The sequence below is a fragment of the Drosophila tropicalis genome, unplaced genomic scaffold, assembly GCF_018151085.1.
Source record: "Drosophila tropicalis isolate 14030-0801.00 unplaced genomic scaffold, ASM1815108v1 contig_413, whole genome shotgun sequence".
NCBI classification, from domain to species: domain Eukaryota; kingdom Metazoa; phylum Arthropoda; class Insecta; order Diptera; family Drosophilidae; genus Drosophila; species Drosophila tropicalis.
Window position 1 is genome coordinate 833,165 of NW_027172877.1, and position 17,373 is coordinate 850,537.

General features: G+C 38.4%; 1 protein-coding gene across 1 annotated transcript in view; it reads right to left on the reverse strand.

Moving 5' to 3' along the window:
* tutl (turtle) overlaps nt 1–17,373 on the reverse strand; it is a 49,037-nt gene that overhangs the window by 25,007 nt on the left and 6,657 nt on the right. The window contains 2 exon segments of the mRNA XM_068285682.1: nt 2,924–3,045; nt 6,573–7,086. Coding sequence (XP_068141783.1) covers nt 2,924–3,045; nt 6,573–6,996 — 546 coding nt within the window. The 5' untranslated portion in view covers nt 6,997–7,086.

The window sequence follows — 17,373 nt, forward strand, 5'->3', positions numbered from 1 at the left end:
AATGTTATTGGTTTTCGCAGGTCAGACATATTCAAAGTGTTCTTCATCTTTTGTTTATGGCTTCAAATAATAATTATTACTTCATTAAAGTGCTTTATTCTCTTTATATTCCGATAATGGGCATTACAAAGTCGAGCAAGTTGAACTTTAGTATACAGAATTGTTAGTTCGTGTTGCTGCTTTTTTCAGTACTTATAACTTTGTTTGGCATTAAAATTGCTTGTAAAACTTTTCACTTGGCACAAAAAGCGACGTTATCTACCCCAACACACACACACACACATACACTCACAAAAGGGGAAGGGCAAGGATGAAAGATGGGAGAATACTATAACTTTGACTGCATTCCGTGACTTTAACGTCATCCTCATCCCTCTGTAGGCCACAGTCACTTTATTATCCTTGCGGTTTTTTCTTAGTTTTTGCTTTTTGAAGAAAAGTTAGCTTTCTGCCTGCCCGCCCAACTGACTGACTGACTAACTGACTAGCTCCTTACCCATCGCAAAGTCCCCTCCAAGTCATGGGTATAGGCGCGCTATGAAATTATGAGAAGTAAGCTGTTTGAGGTTGAGGTTCTTTCCAACTTAGTTAGTTGGTTTCATCGAAGTTTATCTTCCACCACTCCCCAGATAAGAAATAGCTATTGTATAGTAATTTGTACTGGTCTATAATCAAAACATGCAACAAAATAATTACAAAATATTAACAAACAAAAGTGAATTCTAGTGTACAATTGAAAATGTGTATAATTTCACGTTTATGTGTGTATGTAAGTGTGTTTCGAGTGGGTGGGCATCTGGGATGTAGAGGGCTGGTGGAGTTGGTGAGATTGTTGTGCTAACTAAATATCTGATTTGATTTGAAAATATTTGCATAATAGAAATGGCAATCATTTCGAGGAATTTGCAGTGGTTGCCGCTGAATTGTGGCCTAGTGAAATTGTGTAAAGTGCAACAAAGTCAGTATGGGCTGTGGTAGGAAAAACAGCGAATTCTCCACAAGATTCATTTCAATTTGTCTGTTGTCGACATCCGCGTATCCTTATGTATGTATATAAGTAAGGCATTGGTGGTGCAAAGCCGCATAATGGTGATTTCACTGAACCAGACTTTAAAAAACATTTTTCAACTTAAGGATAACAATCTGATCGATACAATGCTTTATATATTTCGTTAAGTCGTGAGTGTTTTTTAAGTTTCCTGATCAAGGGGGAGCAAGTTAATTCTGTACTTAATGTTTCGTAAATTTTACTGAGCGAATTATTGTCGAAATATATGTATGTATGTATTCACTTTCATCAATGATGGGAACAAACAAGAGAAAAGTTGTGTTGTGTCTTTTTTAATCACAGACACGAGTTTCGGGCGATTATGCCAGCTTTTTCTTTTGAAAGTTTCAGGGAATTTGCATATGATAGTAGGTTGTTCGAAATATTTGCATTTGGTTTATCTCTGACCGGCAAATTTGCATATTATCTTGGACGAACTCTGTTGCGCTTCAGCTTCATTTCTGTCACTTCAAAAACGTGTGTACATTTGAGTGGGTGTGTGTGTGTGTGTGTGTGTGCATGGTGGGGGTGGGTTAAGTGGGTGGTTGGTGGTATAAAGGCGTAACGTGGCGGTGGTGGGCGGTGCAGCGGCTTGCATTTGATTTTTTGGCTCGCAACTAAAATCTTGACATAAAAACGTGTCGATATTTTCAATATTGTTCTTTTGATAAGGAATTTGTATTCATTTTTATTTTTGCTTTTCTATGGCGACTAATTTGTGACTAATTTTTTATTGGATGATAATATATTCAATAATTGAAATTGGTTTTTGTGAAAGAATTGATATTTTTTGATTTTTGGATTTTGATTTGATTTGCAAATGGATTGATTGATTTCTGTTTCTTCTCTTTCGCTCTCTTTGGTTTTTGTGGGGTTTCTCTTTCGATTCCCATATTCTTCAATTGTAAATAAATTTTATTAGCAATTTTTGTTTGTTCGTATTTTTTTTTTCGCAAAAATATTTCTCTTTTTTTATCTAGTTATGTGTATTTGGTGTGTGTTTGTGTGTGTGTGTGTGTGTGTGTGTGTGTGTAAGAAAGAAAAATTCAAGTGAATCTGAATTCTGCCCTAAAGCTTCAGCTGCAAATGAATAAAATTATGGCTACCATCAAGTTGGGCATTTTGTTAAGCACTTTTTCAACAACTTGTGGCACGGAGGATACATACAATCAAATGGAACTCAAACTCGAAGAACTCAAGGTATCGAACGGAAACTCAAGAAGGCGTAATGCCAATTTCGGGCAAGTATAATTAATAAAGAAATCAGAAAATATAAAAACATATAAATCACACTGGAAAAATAAAAACAAAACACTCTTGCTAATGCCAAATATGAAACATATTTGTACGAAATTGTTTCTCATTTCAAGCTAAATCGATACACACAAAACATGAGCAATAATTATTGATATACAATTATTAGCAGCAGCAACAGCAGCAGTTTTAATTAACTTTGCTAAAGCCTGAAGCTTTCAATACCATACAGAAACAATAACTGATAACCGAAAACTGTATACTCTTAAAGGGGGATGCTCATCGTTAATTGTTGTTAATTATAATTAAGTATAATTGCTTGTATTGAGTGGAGTAGCTTTTTGTTTTTTAATTAGTTAGTTAGTTAATAGATAAGTTGAGCAAAAAACATTAATTATTGGGGGGAGAGTAAGTTGCTTTTTCTCATTTCGTTGTCTGTCTTCTGTTTTCGGACTTCTGTGTTTCTCCTCACATTCTTTTTTGTTTCTCATTAACACTTTGTTCTTTCTTGTTTGTTTTCTGTATGTTTTACTCTTTTTCTTTTTGCGTATCTCTCAAACAACAATGTAATATATAAAAAAAGAGAGTTTAGAGAAGAAATGTTATCTGGTGATATCGTACCGTTTCGCTCACCTTCTTGTCCCACTGCAGGACATACGGCACCGGATGGTCGTGGGGGAACTCAACGTGGCAGTTGAAGATGACTCCCTCGCCCAGTATGGCTGTGATATGCACAGCATCTTCTGCAAAACAAAAACAAAATTTAAGAGATTAAACAATTGGATTTGGTTTATCTTAAAATTTAATGGAAATTAATTCACATCTGTTGCATACTTATGGGAGCTAATCTAATTCCTTCAAAAATGCAAAGCTTGGATTACAGTTTAAAAATATTTTTCAGGGTCCTTCAAGTATTCTATATCAATCAAGACAACAATTGCATACTTTGGGGAGCTCAAGTTACCCAATTCACGATTGTTTGTTGTTTTTCGCCCATATTTACATAGATGATGAAAAATTGAATTACATGCCTAGGATAGTAGATTTTACTTATTTTATTAAACTAATTTGAACCCTGAGTCAATTCACCATATACATGATGCTCCTTTGTTACTGAGTTTCTTTCAAGTTCGTTGACATTTTTGCTTTACCATTTTCTTGAATATGCTTTGTAATTTTATTCTTTTGGTTTTTGGATCTCTGCTGTCGAATAACTTAGTTTTCCATCTGGTATGATGATGATGCTTTTATTGGGAAAAGTTATAATTTTGTATGTGCCGAAGTCTGTATACCCTGTTACGTTCTTATGTTAGTCTTTCTTAACTGTCAAACACGAAAACATTTCATCTAAAAAAGTCACATATCCAGGTCTATATAAATTCGTTGGGCTGATCGAGAATATACATATATGTTATACAATCGGAGATTCTTTTTTCAATGCACTCTTTGTAAACGGAGCAACAAACGAGCAAGTGAAATTCTTTTTTTATGGTCTACATCAAGTCACATGTCGCATGTCAAGTGCTGGTCATTGACTGATGTTTCCGCAGCAGGTCAAACTCTGATGACACGACCGGGACTTTGGTTGAGTTCCTCTCTCTGTTTTTTTCTTTGTAGCTTGTCTTAGACATCAGTTACCTGCCATAAGAAGGAGTACTAGAGCAGTCTATTGACAGTGTCTATTCCCACTTCTCTTCTCCAGCCATGCTATCACACTTGATGGCGAAACGTGACATTTCATTAGCGTTTGCCTCTCGGCGCCCGGATACTCGAGTCCAGACGGAGACTGTGCGATATGCGGTGAGTTTGCTGTCAGAGTCAGTGTCCATGTCCGTTTCAACTAGGCACTCGCTGATTAGCTTTGCTTATCCCAGGTCAAGAGAAGTGTTAGTTATGCATGCATGTAGCAGTGCTTGCTGACATCCTTTTAATTGCCAAAAACTGACTTAAATTTGGCCAAAACAAAATACTTTTCGTACACAATTGTTTAGAGAACGCAAATGTAAATGAATTGTCGGAAGAACAGGACAAGTAAGAACAAATGCAGTAACCAACTGTTTCCTGTAGCAAACACACAACACTCACACATTTGTGGACTTTTGCTAGGGCTGATTTAAAAGTTTGTGAAAACAAATTCAGTACGAATATTTAAAAAAGTAGCACTGTATGTGCTTTTGTTGCAAGTTTAGCTGATTTTCCAATTGTTACACATCCTTAATTTTCTTTCATGCCCTGAACTGGTGAGCAGTTTCATAACAAAGTGTCGATATTTTAGTGATTTTGCTAAAACTTCTTGTGTCAACCCTTCCCTTACTATCCATATATATAGAGCTGAAGCCGTAGATGACTAGTTGTGGTCCTGGTCCCTGGTCTCTGGCAGAGCCTGTCTGCCCTCCTTTGGCATGACACTAAACTTGTTAACAAACAACTTTTGACCCGCACATGGACCCCTCTGTCAATTGCATTGAGTGAAACGAGGAGAAGGGATGCTGTTGCATTGTATCGAACGGAACATTCTGTATCTGTCTCTAATAAGGTTAAGCAAAGTGTTGAATGGAAAATTGGTATTGGAAACGGAATCCAAACCGGAATTGGAATCGATGCAAACTAGCCAAACGAAATAAAGTTAATGTATTTTGCATAATTTACTTCCTTCAATGTTATGTTGTGTGTGTAGACTCACACAGCTGCAAAAACATCCACGCCAAAGACAATAGTAGCACAAAAATGATTGAGAGAAAAAGAGAGAGAGAGAGAGTGCGAGAGAGTGATAGAGACAAAGATGAAGATGTCTGTCAGACAGAGGCTCTCGTCAAGGACTTGCAGTCTAAACATTTTATGTACAGTGTGCACGCTTGTTGACTTTGGGCATTTACATAAATTTATGTTAACTTGGTCAGGCTTTAACTATGAAAGTGCCCCCCACTCTCCGAATTCTTCGCCTCCTCGTACATACATATATCCACATCCACTTCCACTTGTGCGTCTATTGCCCTTTGTTAATGTTGTAGACATGTCGCCTAGTCAACCCTCATAGGAGAGAGAGATAGGGAGTGTGTATAAGCTGGGCTGGCAGGCTACTACCAGCAGGATGTCAAAAGTCCCAGCGTGTGTTTCTGTCGTCGCAGTCGTCGCGCTTTTTGATGGCGTTAACATGCAAAAGTGGTTTCATTATGCCATTCGCAAAATGTCCTTCAACCCAAAGGCAGTGCCAACGGCTCAGCCGGGATAGGAATAGAGGAACGGAGGCTAAGCAACAGAATGGGGGAATGGAATGGACTCCTTACTTCAGCTTGAGTTATTCAGCTGCGTACTTCAGTGTTTTCATTGATTCAAGTTAAGTTGAGTCGTTTACGAAGAAAAACTCATTTCGGCCTCATCGGCAAATGCTCGGGGCAAGTGATAACCTTTCGACCGCGCCTCAGCAGCAGCACTAGCAAATTGGCCATCGTTCTAGGAATCTGAAGAGGTTTTTCCAATTTTCAACTAAATTAAATTAAATTAATTCAATTTAATTCACTTCAAGCACTTCACGGTACATTGAACGAGATGCTTTCAAAACCGGACCCAGCTCCAAATGGCAGGAGTTACATTTAATGGACATTTTTGAGTTGCGCAAACGAAAAAGCAAACACTCGTCGAAAATACCTTAGAAAATATTCACATTTATCAGCCGAGCCGGGCTCTTACCCAGAGACTTTCGATTTTTGGCATAGCATTTCACACATTTTCGGTAACCAACCATTTGGCAACTAATTGTCAACTGTAATCAGCTTTGGCTGCACATAAGCGGCTTATGCCTCTCTGCACCATTTCATTTTCGCGTGTAACAAATAAAAATCAAGCGAATTATTCCACATATGCCCTGAATAGAAAACAAAATTAAAAAAAAACAGTGTCGTCCATTTAAAAGGGGTATAAAAACTAATCAATTCTTTCAATATAGGTGGTACTTACTGTTCTGTCGACTTTCGTATGAAAGCTTAACTGCAATAAATTTGTTTCAATGTAATATATGTTCATGAAATAATGATTAGTGGATTGGAAAGTCTGCTGAATTCCTATCTGATCTGTTCTATTATAATTTGAATTGACTAATTGCAAGAAGTCATTCTCAAGAGAATTGCATTTCAGGTTGTTCCAATGTGCTAAAAGATATAGTAGTAGTGGTTCTTGCAATATCGAAGTGCATCAGAATTGCTTTTTGAACTAAGCCGTTTCGTTCGAACAGATATTGCTCTTAATTGAATGAAATGAAATTTCAACTGACCTGGAATGTTGTGCGCTTCAGCATTCTTGCCAAAGAGGGCAAACCAGAAGCAAATCAATACAAATTTTAGAACTTGTATTGATCTCTGGCTGCTGATGTTGAGATGGCAGGTCCTGGAGCTGCTGCTACTTCTTCTTCTTCTCGTTGCTTTCACTGTGAAGGCAGCCGTTTTCGCAGGTGAAGCAGTCAGCGTTGAGATTGTTGTTGGAATCGTTGTTCTGGTTATTGGCGCCGATTTGGTTGTTGAACGAATCTTGCCGTTTTTATGTGATTGTTGATGATTTGTCTGTTGTTTTTGTTGTTGTCCGTTTTGCTGTTGTTGTTGTTCTTTTTGTTGTTGTTGTTGGTGGTTGTGGTGGTGGTTTGTGGCGGTGCTTAATGCCCGACACCATCGATGAGACCCAAGGTCCGCACACATGCCCATGCCTCTGGTCCCATAGTCAATGCCCGGAGGCCGGCCCTAACGAAACCTCCTCCCCGCTTTCACTTTCACCGGCAAAGGTAAAGGCGTCATCTGTAAATGAAAAGAGTATACGATTAATTTACAACAATAAACAACTGGAAAATCAGATGAAGACCAGATGCATCAATGAAAAAATGTCTGAATAAACCTCTTGAACTACATTTCACTTGATGGTGACATACACGAAGTCATTTCATTTCGCACCTGTCTGACCTCACTTGATGAGCTGACTGTCTGAGTGCCTGCCAGTCATTCAATCATTCAGTTTTTCAGTCCATCACATGTCTTCAAAATGTCAACTCAGGGGGCCATGTCAAAATTGGACAAAAATCTTCGAACAAACTTTCAAGCAACAAATGAATAAACAAAAGTTTTCCATTTCAACGCCCAACCACAAATCCACACACACTCGCACATGCACACGCACACACACACACACGTGATTGTGTGAGGGAGGTGTGTGGTTTGGAGGGCGACGACGACCATGAAATTAAGCAGCTAATATGTTGTAGCTACACAATTGATAAGGAGACACTTTTGGTGGTGAAAGAAAGAACAAAGACAAAAAACAGAGCCAAAAACCCGAAAACTTATAAGAATCCTATACAAATAAAGCAAAACTTTTCCCTTCGCCGGGAAATTCGTAAACTTTACGTTTTAATGTAAAACCCATGTTCGAGTGTTGTCATCGCTAGTTCTCTGTCGTTTGGTTCCTTCTTTTTGTTTTCCTAGCCATTGTCTGATAGTTTTCCTACTTATTCGGTAGCCATTGTGTGAGTGTGTGGCATAACGGATCAATATATTTCTGGTAAAACCAAAGGAAAACAAGGATCTGACTAGAGTACAGAAAAAAGAATCGGCCGACAAAGATTTTCCTCCACCCCAAGAGCATTGTGTGCTGTTTGTTTATTTATCTATGTACTAGATGAGCACTATTTCGTATTTTTTATGAACTTTGTGGTAATTACTCAACTACTAATTATCTTGTGGTTTATACTCTGCCTCAATTGTTATTAAATTTATTTGGATTAAATGCTTTTTCTCTAAATTCAATGTAAATTCAGTATCTGTAGATTCTAAACAAGTCAAGGCGAATATAAATTGGCATTATATGGCGAGTTTAGTTAATTAAGAGCAATTGTCGTCAGCCCCCACAAGTATGCAATGCGCAATGTGTTTACCTTCCCTGGGAATCAGAACAAAAATGTCTTTTTAATTAAATTACATTTTTAGCAAATGCCTTAAACGGAATTTGCTTAATTTGTTAGGGGAATACATTCAATGGGAGAAAATTACAGACAGACCCAGAACCAGGAAGGCAGAAAGGATTAAGCGAGAAAAAATAAAGAGAGAGAGAGAGAGAGAGGAAGAACAGCACACAGATAAAGTCAAATCCTAAGCATTTGAAAAGCATTTTTTTTTTCTTTTTTTCTGTAACGATTTGTTGGCTTCCGTCACCCACCTACACACACACACACACACATACATATATATATATACAACATAAACTGGTTAGGGATAAAGCGGGGAATTTGAGGTAGGGAATGAGATGTAAAATGTGTACAAAGAGTTTACTTTTTATGTGCTTTATTAAATGTTGTCACTGCAATTAAGTAACTCAGGCAAAGGTAAAGCCATGAGACAGTTGACAAGGCAACCATATTCAGCTGTGTGTGCGTGTGAGTGTATTTCACACATGAGCATGCGGGTAGGGAAGAGGAAGGAGTGACGCAGGAAAAACTTTTCTGTGCTCTATAAACGTCATTAGTGCTATTTTAATGCATAACTTAATATATCCGTTGGGAGGTGAAGAAAGTTGTATTTGTGCATGAAAAATCCCTTGTACACACCTGGGGATACTTTTTGCCAAAGGGAAAAGGAGCTAAGCAAAGAGAAAAGGAGCTAGCACATACCAACAGAATACTAATACACCTTTTAAAAGGACACTTCGATCTTACAAATCGTAATCAAATAGAATACACAAAACAGTCCTGATTAACGAACTATGACTTTCCTTCCTGATGCTGACTTAAAGTAGCTTGGCGTAATCGTTATAAATGGAGATACTTTTGCTTGTTACGTGTATTTTGACAATATTAATATACCCTTTACATCTCTCCCCCTAGACATAAAATATATATGAAACAGAATCCGCAAAAACTTGGAGTCTGCTTTCGCATCCTTGTGTCGAGGCTTGTGCGTTGAATTTAATCCTTTTTCTCTTGCCTGACATGTAAAATTTTAATAACACGTCAAGGTTTTTATGCAGATGTGTTTGTGTGTGTGTCTGAATATGTGTAGCGTTATTAAAACTTTTTTTTGGCGCTCGTTGCCATTATGACAAGTTTATTAAAACGAAATTTATTTATGGAGAGTACGAGAGACAGAAAGAGAAACATAGGGAGACTGTGAGTCGCACTTGGCACTCGTCAGAAATCGCATTAAATATGTGGTTTTTCTACCCATCTTCAATCTCCTGCCCACACCGCTGCTCTTCATCATCCAACAACCAAGTCAAACCAAACCGAACCATACCAACCAAACCAAACCAAACCAACCTGCCTGCCTGTCAGCCTGTCTGTGGCCCGAAAAACTAAAATAGAACAAAAGCCGGAAAAATGATTTCCCTTATGGCTGAATTTTCATTACCCAAAATGTTGATGATGCCCGGCATGGCGTATGATTTCATTTGTAAATCAGCTCAAGTTGAGCTCGAACATCGTATCTTCATCATCATCAACATCAACATCGACATTGTCATTATCATCATCATGGACGATGGACCACGAATGTCCAATGATATGGGAATGGGTGTTGCCCACTCTGTTATGGTTGTTCTTGGCGTTTTTGGCAATGGCAAACAATGACAAATCAGCAAACGAATTGCATTTTCAGCGGCATGGTTAGACGAATGCAAAGCATTCAGTTTGGGGGGAACTAAATCAGTTGATTGGTTTGGTCGATATAGAGACAGATACATATACATACATATATAAGAGTGTACGTGAGTTCGTGCAAATGTGTGTGTATGTGTGTGTGTATTTGGCCTGTGTCATGAGACCCATAACTGAATTGACGGCAATGTCGGTTCGCTCGTTGTCATTAAAATGTGTGCACAATTCGACGTCCTAGAGGTGAGCATTAGTTATCCGATACTAAGAACTAACCCAATAGATCACGATTTAGTATATGGATATAAGACTGAGCTTAGAGAAGAGTATCACAAAGGAGCCACTGTAGTCCTGATCAAATTACCATCAAAGAAGCATAGAAAAGGAGCAGAGAATTGTTTGATTGAGTACATATGTAAGATTGCATTGGATTTGGATTTGAAGAGTTTAAGTTACTTAAATACTACGTGAGTCGTACGTGAATTAAAGACTTTGAAATCCATCACTAGCTATATCATATCAGTAAATCGCCGCCCGCAGATGCTGCGCGTTTCGATGGCTTTGCCTCAGTTGATGGCAGTGAAGCTGACGAGTCGCCATTTTATTTTTGGTATCTGTGTGTGTGCGGTGGTAAAGCACTTTATGGCATCCGCTTCCGCACGTTCGTTTGCTGGAAGCTTTTTGGTTGACTGCACACCTACGCGAAAGACAAGAGGACGGACTGAGGGACGGTCAGATTACCGGGTCCGGGACCGCCACATGATCTTTCACGAGGAGCAGCTACTTGGCGCTCATTTGCATTATGCCGACCCGACCGATTCCATCGTCCAAGTCCATGTGGGAAGGCACTTTTAATTAAAAATCCACCTCCTGCGCTTCCGCCTTCTGCCACCCGTCTTCTTCCATAAACCCGCCACGCTGGCCACCAACGCATTCAAAAACCGAAAAAAAAGACAGACATCGTAGCTACCAAAAAACCCAAAAACTGCCAGCCACAAATTATTTTCATTTTCCCAACACACACACACACACCCGGTCATGGTGGGTTGGAGGTGTAAGAGTCTGGTGGGTGGGACCTGGAATTGTGGTTGGGCCTGCTCCAAAAAACTAATTAAGCATGTTGTGCGCAACAACTTACAAAAGTTCCTACTCCAACCACCCACCCACCACTTGGAATCAACAATAACTGTGAATGGGATGCTTTCGCTTCTGTTACTTCTGTTTCTCTCTGTTACTCGTACTTGTCACAGTTACTTCTCAGCAACGCCCCAAAGACATTTCGACAGTTTTCCCCATATATGCATGTGTGGGTGTATGTGTGTGTGTGTGTAGTGTAGAATGCGCCCTTAAGCTCACAGCAAAAATTTTACAACTTAAGCACAATGTGCGGGTGCTACGGAGAAATGCTGAGAGAAAGAGTCGAAGGAGTACACTAAAAGAAAAACAAAAATACAAGTTTGTAAGCTCTTAACAGGGAAAAGAGTCCTTTTCCTTTTTAAGAGCATACTTCAAGCCCCAACCCCCAAAAAAAAAAATAATGTTCAATTTAATATAGCAGCTGCCACCCACATTACGTTATTTCTTGCATTTATAGTCCTTAATACAATAAAGTGTTTTGGCAAGGAACTAAAAATGCAGTGACAGATCGGTTTCTTTCTTAGCTCTCTTAGGTATATCCTTTGTCCTTTGCTAGAATTAAGAATTACAAAACTGTAAGTTGAATTCATTCCCTCATTAATTTCCTTCAAAAAGTATTTATTCATTATATATTAACGCTTAACCAAAATATCGACTATTCGTTCCAGACCAGTGTACACCCCACCTTCATCTGAGTCGGTCATGAAATTTCATTGGAAAAGAAACAGTTTGATGTAAAAGGTAATACATAGTTTTCTATTTTACGATTAGAAAAGTTGCTGGCTTTAACTTTTGCCAAGTGCAGCAGAAGAAGCCTGACAGCAGCTCTCGTTAGCTATCTCTTTATCTCCCTAGCTAGCTGGCAGTGTGTTGTGTTTCAGTGTCTTCGCTTTCCGTAAAGTTTAATGAAATAGGTCATACCTCCGGGGGACGGTAAAGGATGAGTGGGATGAAAGAGAACGAAATAAACTTGTTAGCGCATCAGCAAAGAAACAGAAAAGACAATTCAAAAAACTTTAAACTTTAACCCAATTTCATTTGATGGACTTTGGGGAGGACCCCCCCATCTCCACCCATTGCATTCGGGGGCCGAAAAGATGCAACAGCCATTAAGACAGACATTTAATCGCCTAAATCTAATGAGTTCCTATTTTACCTACCTGCCCACGGCGGGCAATTAGCCGGAAGTTCATTTCCAACTTTTGACCATTAAGCCAAATGGGGAAAAAAAACTTGGCCCAAAGTCAATATATCATTAGGCACTTTACCTTAAATGATCTAAAAAGCAAAAATGCGGCCAAAATAAACTGCCATGCAAATGGTATGGCAAGGGGTGGGGGCATCCCCCAGCAGCAGCAGAAGAAGTAGAAGGACCCGAGACCCATTGTACAATTTTAATTGCTCTAAAATGTTGTAATACAACACGAACCACAAATAAATAAAATTTGCTGACATCAACAGGATGTTTGTGGGCAACCTAATGGCCGGCAGACTGGACACGGACCCAAACCCGGGCCCGGACCCACGCTTTCACAATTTCATGCCAAAGGAATGAGAAGTCAGAGAGGAGAGGCTGGTATGGGTATGGTTCATATCAGGAAATGATATGAACATTGTCTGCAAGGGAAACTTTCAAACAAGGCAAGGTCCCTGTTCCCACACAATAAGTCTGTATGTGTGTGTGTGTGTGAGATCTAACTGCTCATTTATATTATTCACAATAAATTTCTGCTTTTCATTTAGTTTTCACTTTTACCCACTTTTTCACATCATTTTTCCATTCGTCCCTCTCTTCTTACACTCACTCGTTTCATCTTTCCCTTTAATTTTTTTGTTGTGTTATCAGTCAGTCATTACGCAACAAATTTTTCAATGTGTTTGTGTGTGTGTGTGTGTGTGTGTGTGTGGGTGAGAGATGTATAAGCGGGGAGAGACGAAAGATTCCCATAATGGATTGTGTGGGTAATTTATTGGTCATTGTTCGGATCTGTCTCTGATAACTCAAGGTTCAACTCAGCCATGACTGGGCATAAGTGGCCACGGCATCATTGCAATTTCTTATTTCAAATGATTTTCATTGTTCACAAACGAGAGAATTGAGTGTTGCCTCTTTGAGTTATCCTCATTCTTAATTCAATTCTTTAGCATAATGTCAAATAAATGTCTTTTAGGTCTACAGAAACTGCTGATGTTTTTCTATATGCCCATAAAAAATAGACGAAGAGATGTTTAATAAGTTAACCTTCAATGGCTCCCTCTTGTCTAATGACGGAAATAAGGTTATCGACAATTTTTTTCTCTCTTTAACGCCGGATATAGATTTTACGACGTGATAAATGAGAAACTTGAAACCTAAAGCCAATTACAAAAAGGAAAATGTCATAGTTCTATAGATCTATTGGCATTTCCCAACTGGTGAATTGACCCTCGCGTATGTATGTAAAAAGTAACAGCGCAAAAATTACTTCCACAAAGTAAACTTCGCCAGGCGTCAGGGCAGAAGAAAGAGCTCAGAAACGAAAGAAAGAAAACGGAACGGAAACGGATGAAAAGCAAAGGGAAAACTTTTATGCTTCATGCCTAATTGCGGCATTTCGATTAAGCAAAATTAATAATAAAAGTTTTTTTTTCGGTATTATTATTTATGCAGTCACAAAACGAACGAAACGAGAGTAAAATAAATTTCTATCAAAGACTTGGCCAGGACGCTTTGGGCGGAAAGGGCGTAAATTCTTAGACGGAAGTCGAAAATTTAGCCAAGGCAAACTTTTTGCCATCTTGGTTTTGTCCGCTCGTCCGTCCGATTGTCTGTCTATCTGCCTGGGCAGTGGTTTTTCAAAATCTTCCGATTGTAATCCATATATAGTGATGGCAAAAACTCTGCCACCGCAAAATTTTGGCTAAAGAAGATTGCAATAATTAGATATATTTTATTTTCTGTGTCTCTATGTCGAAAAAAGAGAGTTTATCTTGTGTAGGAATAACTCTAAAGTCGCTCGGTGTGTGTGTGTGTCCCTCATTAAAGTTTGTTTCTCAAAAACTTGTTGAAACTGAAAAACCAAAAGTGGACTTAAGCCCAGACTTTTGGCTTGCACTGTTTGGGGAATACAGCAGAGAGGTTGGAGAAGCAGATACGGACAGAAGAAGATATGCGAGTGTTTTTAGACATCCTGAACAGAATGAAGAAAAATAAATAAATGTAATGGCAACGCTAATGAACGACCGCCGCCCCGTGGACTCCCCACCGTGTCCCCGCATCCAGCACCCTGTCAGCGGACATGACCATAAACTTTGCTGCTGCCTCAAACAAAAGTTGATTTCTACTCGGCGTACTCGGTACAACAAATGCGGGGAAAAAAAGGCAACAAAAAACACTCTGCCAGGCGAAAAAGTTTACCACTCGACGACTCTACGCTAACCGCCCTGTGTTTTTTACGCACGTCTTTTGCTTGCTGCATTAAATGGGAATGAAGGAACCAAGTCGAAGCAGAACCAGCAACAGCAGCAGCAGCAGAGGAGAGCCAGAGTACGATGAAGAAGCAGATGAAAGCCAAATCATGACTGAAGTGCGCAAAACTTTTCCCATTATGCAATAAATAAATTTCCATGCTTTAAATAAAACAACAAAAAATAAAAATAAAGAGGAACAGGCAACGACAAAAAAAAGGCAAACCAGTCTCAAACTGTGGAGATATTCTAAAGTAAAGCACTTGCCACCCTCCTGGTAGGCCCCATATCCCTGACTTCATGCATCCTAACCACGGTCAGTTCAAACAAGGCAAAATTAATAACCAACCCATCGCCCAAAAGCAAACAACTAAACGAACTGACTTTTATATTTGTGCCCTCCAAGTATCCACTTTCTGACAAATTGACCACGAAACAAGACCATATCAGGAATGGAATGATGGATTTCTGCATTATGGTTTATTTTTGGAGTCGTTTTCGAACTTGAATCGATAGCAATTCGCCACCGTGTCAGAATTCGAAATGTCATAGTTTTGCTATTCGAATCTTCATTTTCAATTCTCCCATTACTTAGGTTTAAATTTGTTATTTAAGTCCAAAAAGATTGAATTTTCAGACCAAATTGTTTCTAGTCCAATTTAAACATAATTTCAATAATTTTAAACATAAATTATACTTCAAAGCTATGTGTACCTTATTGGCAAACATAAAAACTTTTCGACTGAGAAATTCCAAAAACAAAAACTAGTCGATTTCGATTAATATCTTATGTATATTCTTTGATCGGTATGGCTAAATTACTTTTTTTCAACTTTCGGCTCAACATATCCTTAATACATATTGAAGTATAGAATCTTTGAGATCAAGAACTAAAATCTGTCAATGAGATGTTAGCATTTCACTTCCATAAGCGAAACAATTTAAATTTTAATAATTTGGCTCGGCTTCGAAAACAAGAAAAGGTCTTAAATCTGAATTCAACAAAGATTTTGAAGGCAAAATTTGTTCGTGTTGAAATAATAATTCATGAAAATAAAGGACAGTTTTTCATTGATGAGCAGAATCTGTATTAAAGTAAAGTTTAAAAAACTTCTAAGGTTAATAAAACTTCATCGTTTCATCTTGTTTTCAAATATTACTTTCGATTTGTTCAATTTTAATTAGATATTCGATTGGACATTGAAAATAAAAGACAAGGTAAAGAAAATGCTACAAGCTTGTTTAAAACAAATCATTAATGGAAACATAAAAAAGAAACCATTTCTCTTTCTCTCTCTATCGATCTATCTACTTCCCTTTCCACCTTTTTCCATTTGCTTCCTCAATTCGCGTATCCTTGATATTTATATTCGTTTGTAGATACTGGGTTACTACATTTATTTTAATATTTTCCACAAACAAAAGAAAACCCCCCGAGCCAAAACAGCTAGTGTATTGATTTTTTAGCTCTTGTCGCTGTTTAAGGCTAAGGCAAGTCTTAGGTTTCACACAGAACGGCAGAGAGAGAGAGAAAGAGAGACAATGTGTGTGTTTGAGAGGGGGAAAAAGAAAAAGAAAATGCACAGCAGAGTACATATAAATAAATTTCGTAAATGCATCTGTTGAAATTTTACGCAAGGACATTTTTAGGATGATTAATTAAAAGTTCTTGGAGGGGAGATGAAGAAAGGAAACAGAAATTATATAAATCTATATATTTGTAACTCAGGTGTATCGATGATTGCTCCTAGGAACAAGGAGTTGCACATCGTTTGGGGCAATTAGGGTTCGGTGTTTTTTTCCTTTTCTCCTGGCCCTATTTTAAGCACACCCAAACATTTGCCATATCTCTCCTGTCGATATCTCAAAACTAATAAAAAGGGTTCCAAGCAAAGAGGGTCAGAAAGGGAGAGGGGTGGGGAACGCTTGGGCAACTTTTGGTTCGTTCTTAAATTGATTTTCAAGGAGCAGCAGCTTTCTGATTGCGCTTTAATGGGACCTAATGGCCGGCGACAAGTGTGGCAAATTACTTTAATGGCCACTACGAAATAATGAACATCGAACACTTTACAACACAGTTCAATGAGACAAACAGAGAGAATGAGAATGAGAGACAGAGAGAGAGAGAGAGAGAGAGAGAGAGAGAGAAAGAGAATTATTGAGGGGTTTTGTAAAGAAGAAAGGAACAAATGTGAAGGACAGTGCCATCACACCGACTGTGAAGTGCAAATTGAGTTGGTTGTAATTTGCTGGGCGGGTGAATGTGCGTTGTGTACGTTACTTATTTGTGGTTACTGTTACTGGTATTGGTATTGATATTGGTATTGCCATTGATATTGGTTAGCCATTATGGGTCAGAGAAACAGAGTCACGTATAGCAATTTTTAAAGTTTCCTCAAAAGAAATAACAAGTTCCCTTATTTTAATTTGTTTCCCTTGCTAAGCCCTTAACTTTGCCAGCAGAACTTTTTTTCTTCCAAAAGGCATACGTCGAAACAAGGAAGGAGGGGAGAAAAAGGCAACAAAAAAGAAGAAGAAAATAAGAGCTTAAGACATAAAACAGAAACTCAAGAGAAAGGAAAATTGAAAAGTAGCCCCCACTGTCTGTCAAGTCTTTGGGGCTCCTTTGCATTTGCATCTACTTTACACTTTGCCTCTCTACTTATTTTGCCAGCAATGAAAAATTTAAATGCCAAAGTGAAATATACTCGTAAAATACAACAACAACAACAACAGCAAAGGAAACTTTCCACTTTATGGTAGTTGCAAAAAATTATTTAACTAAAGCTAGTTGGAAAATGGAAAAATCCACCACCCCTGAAACTATTCGACTGAACAGTTAGTGGGTTCACAAACTGATCTA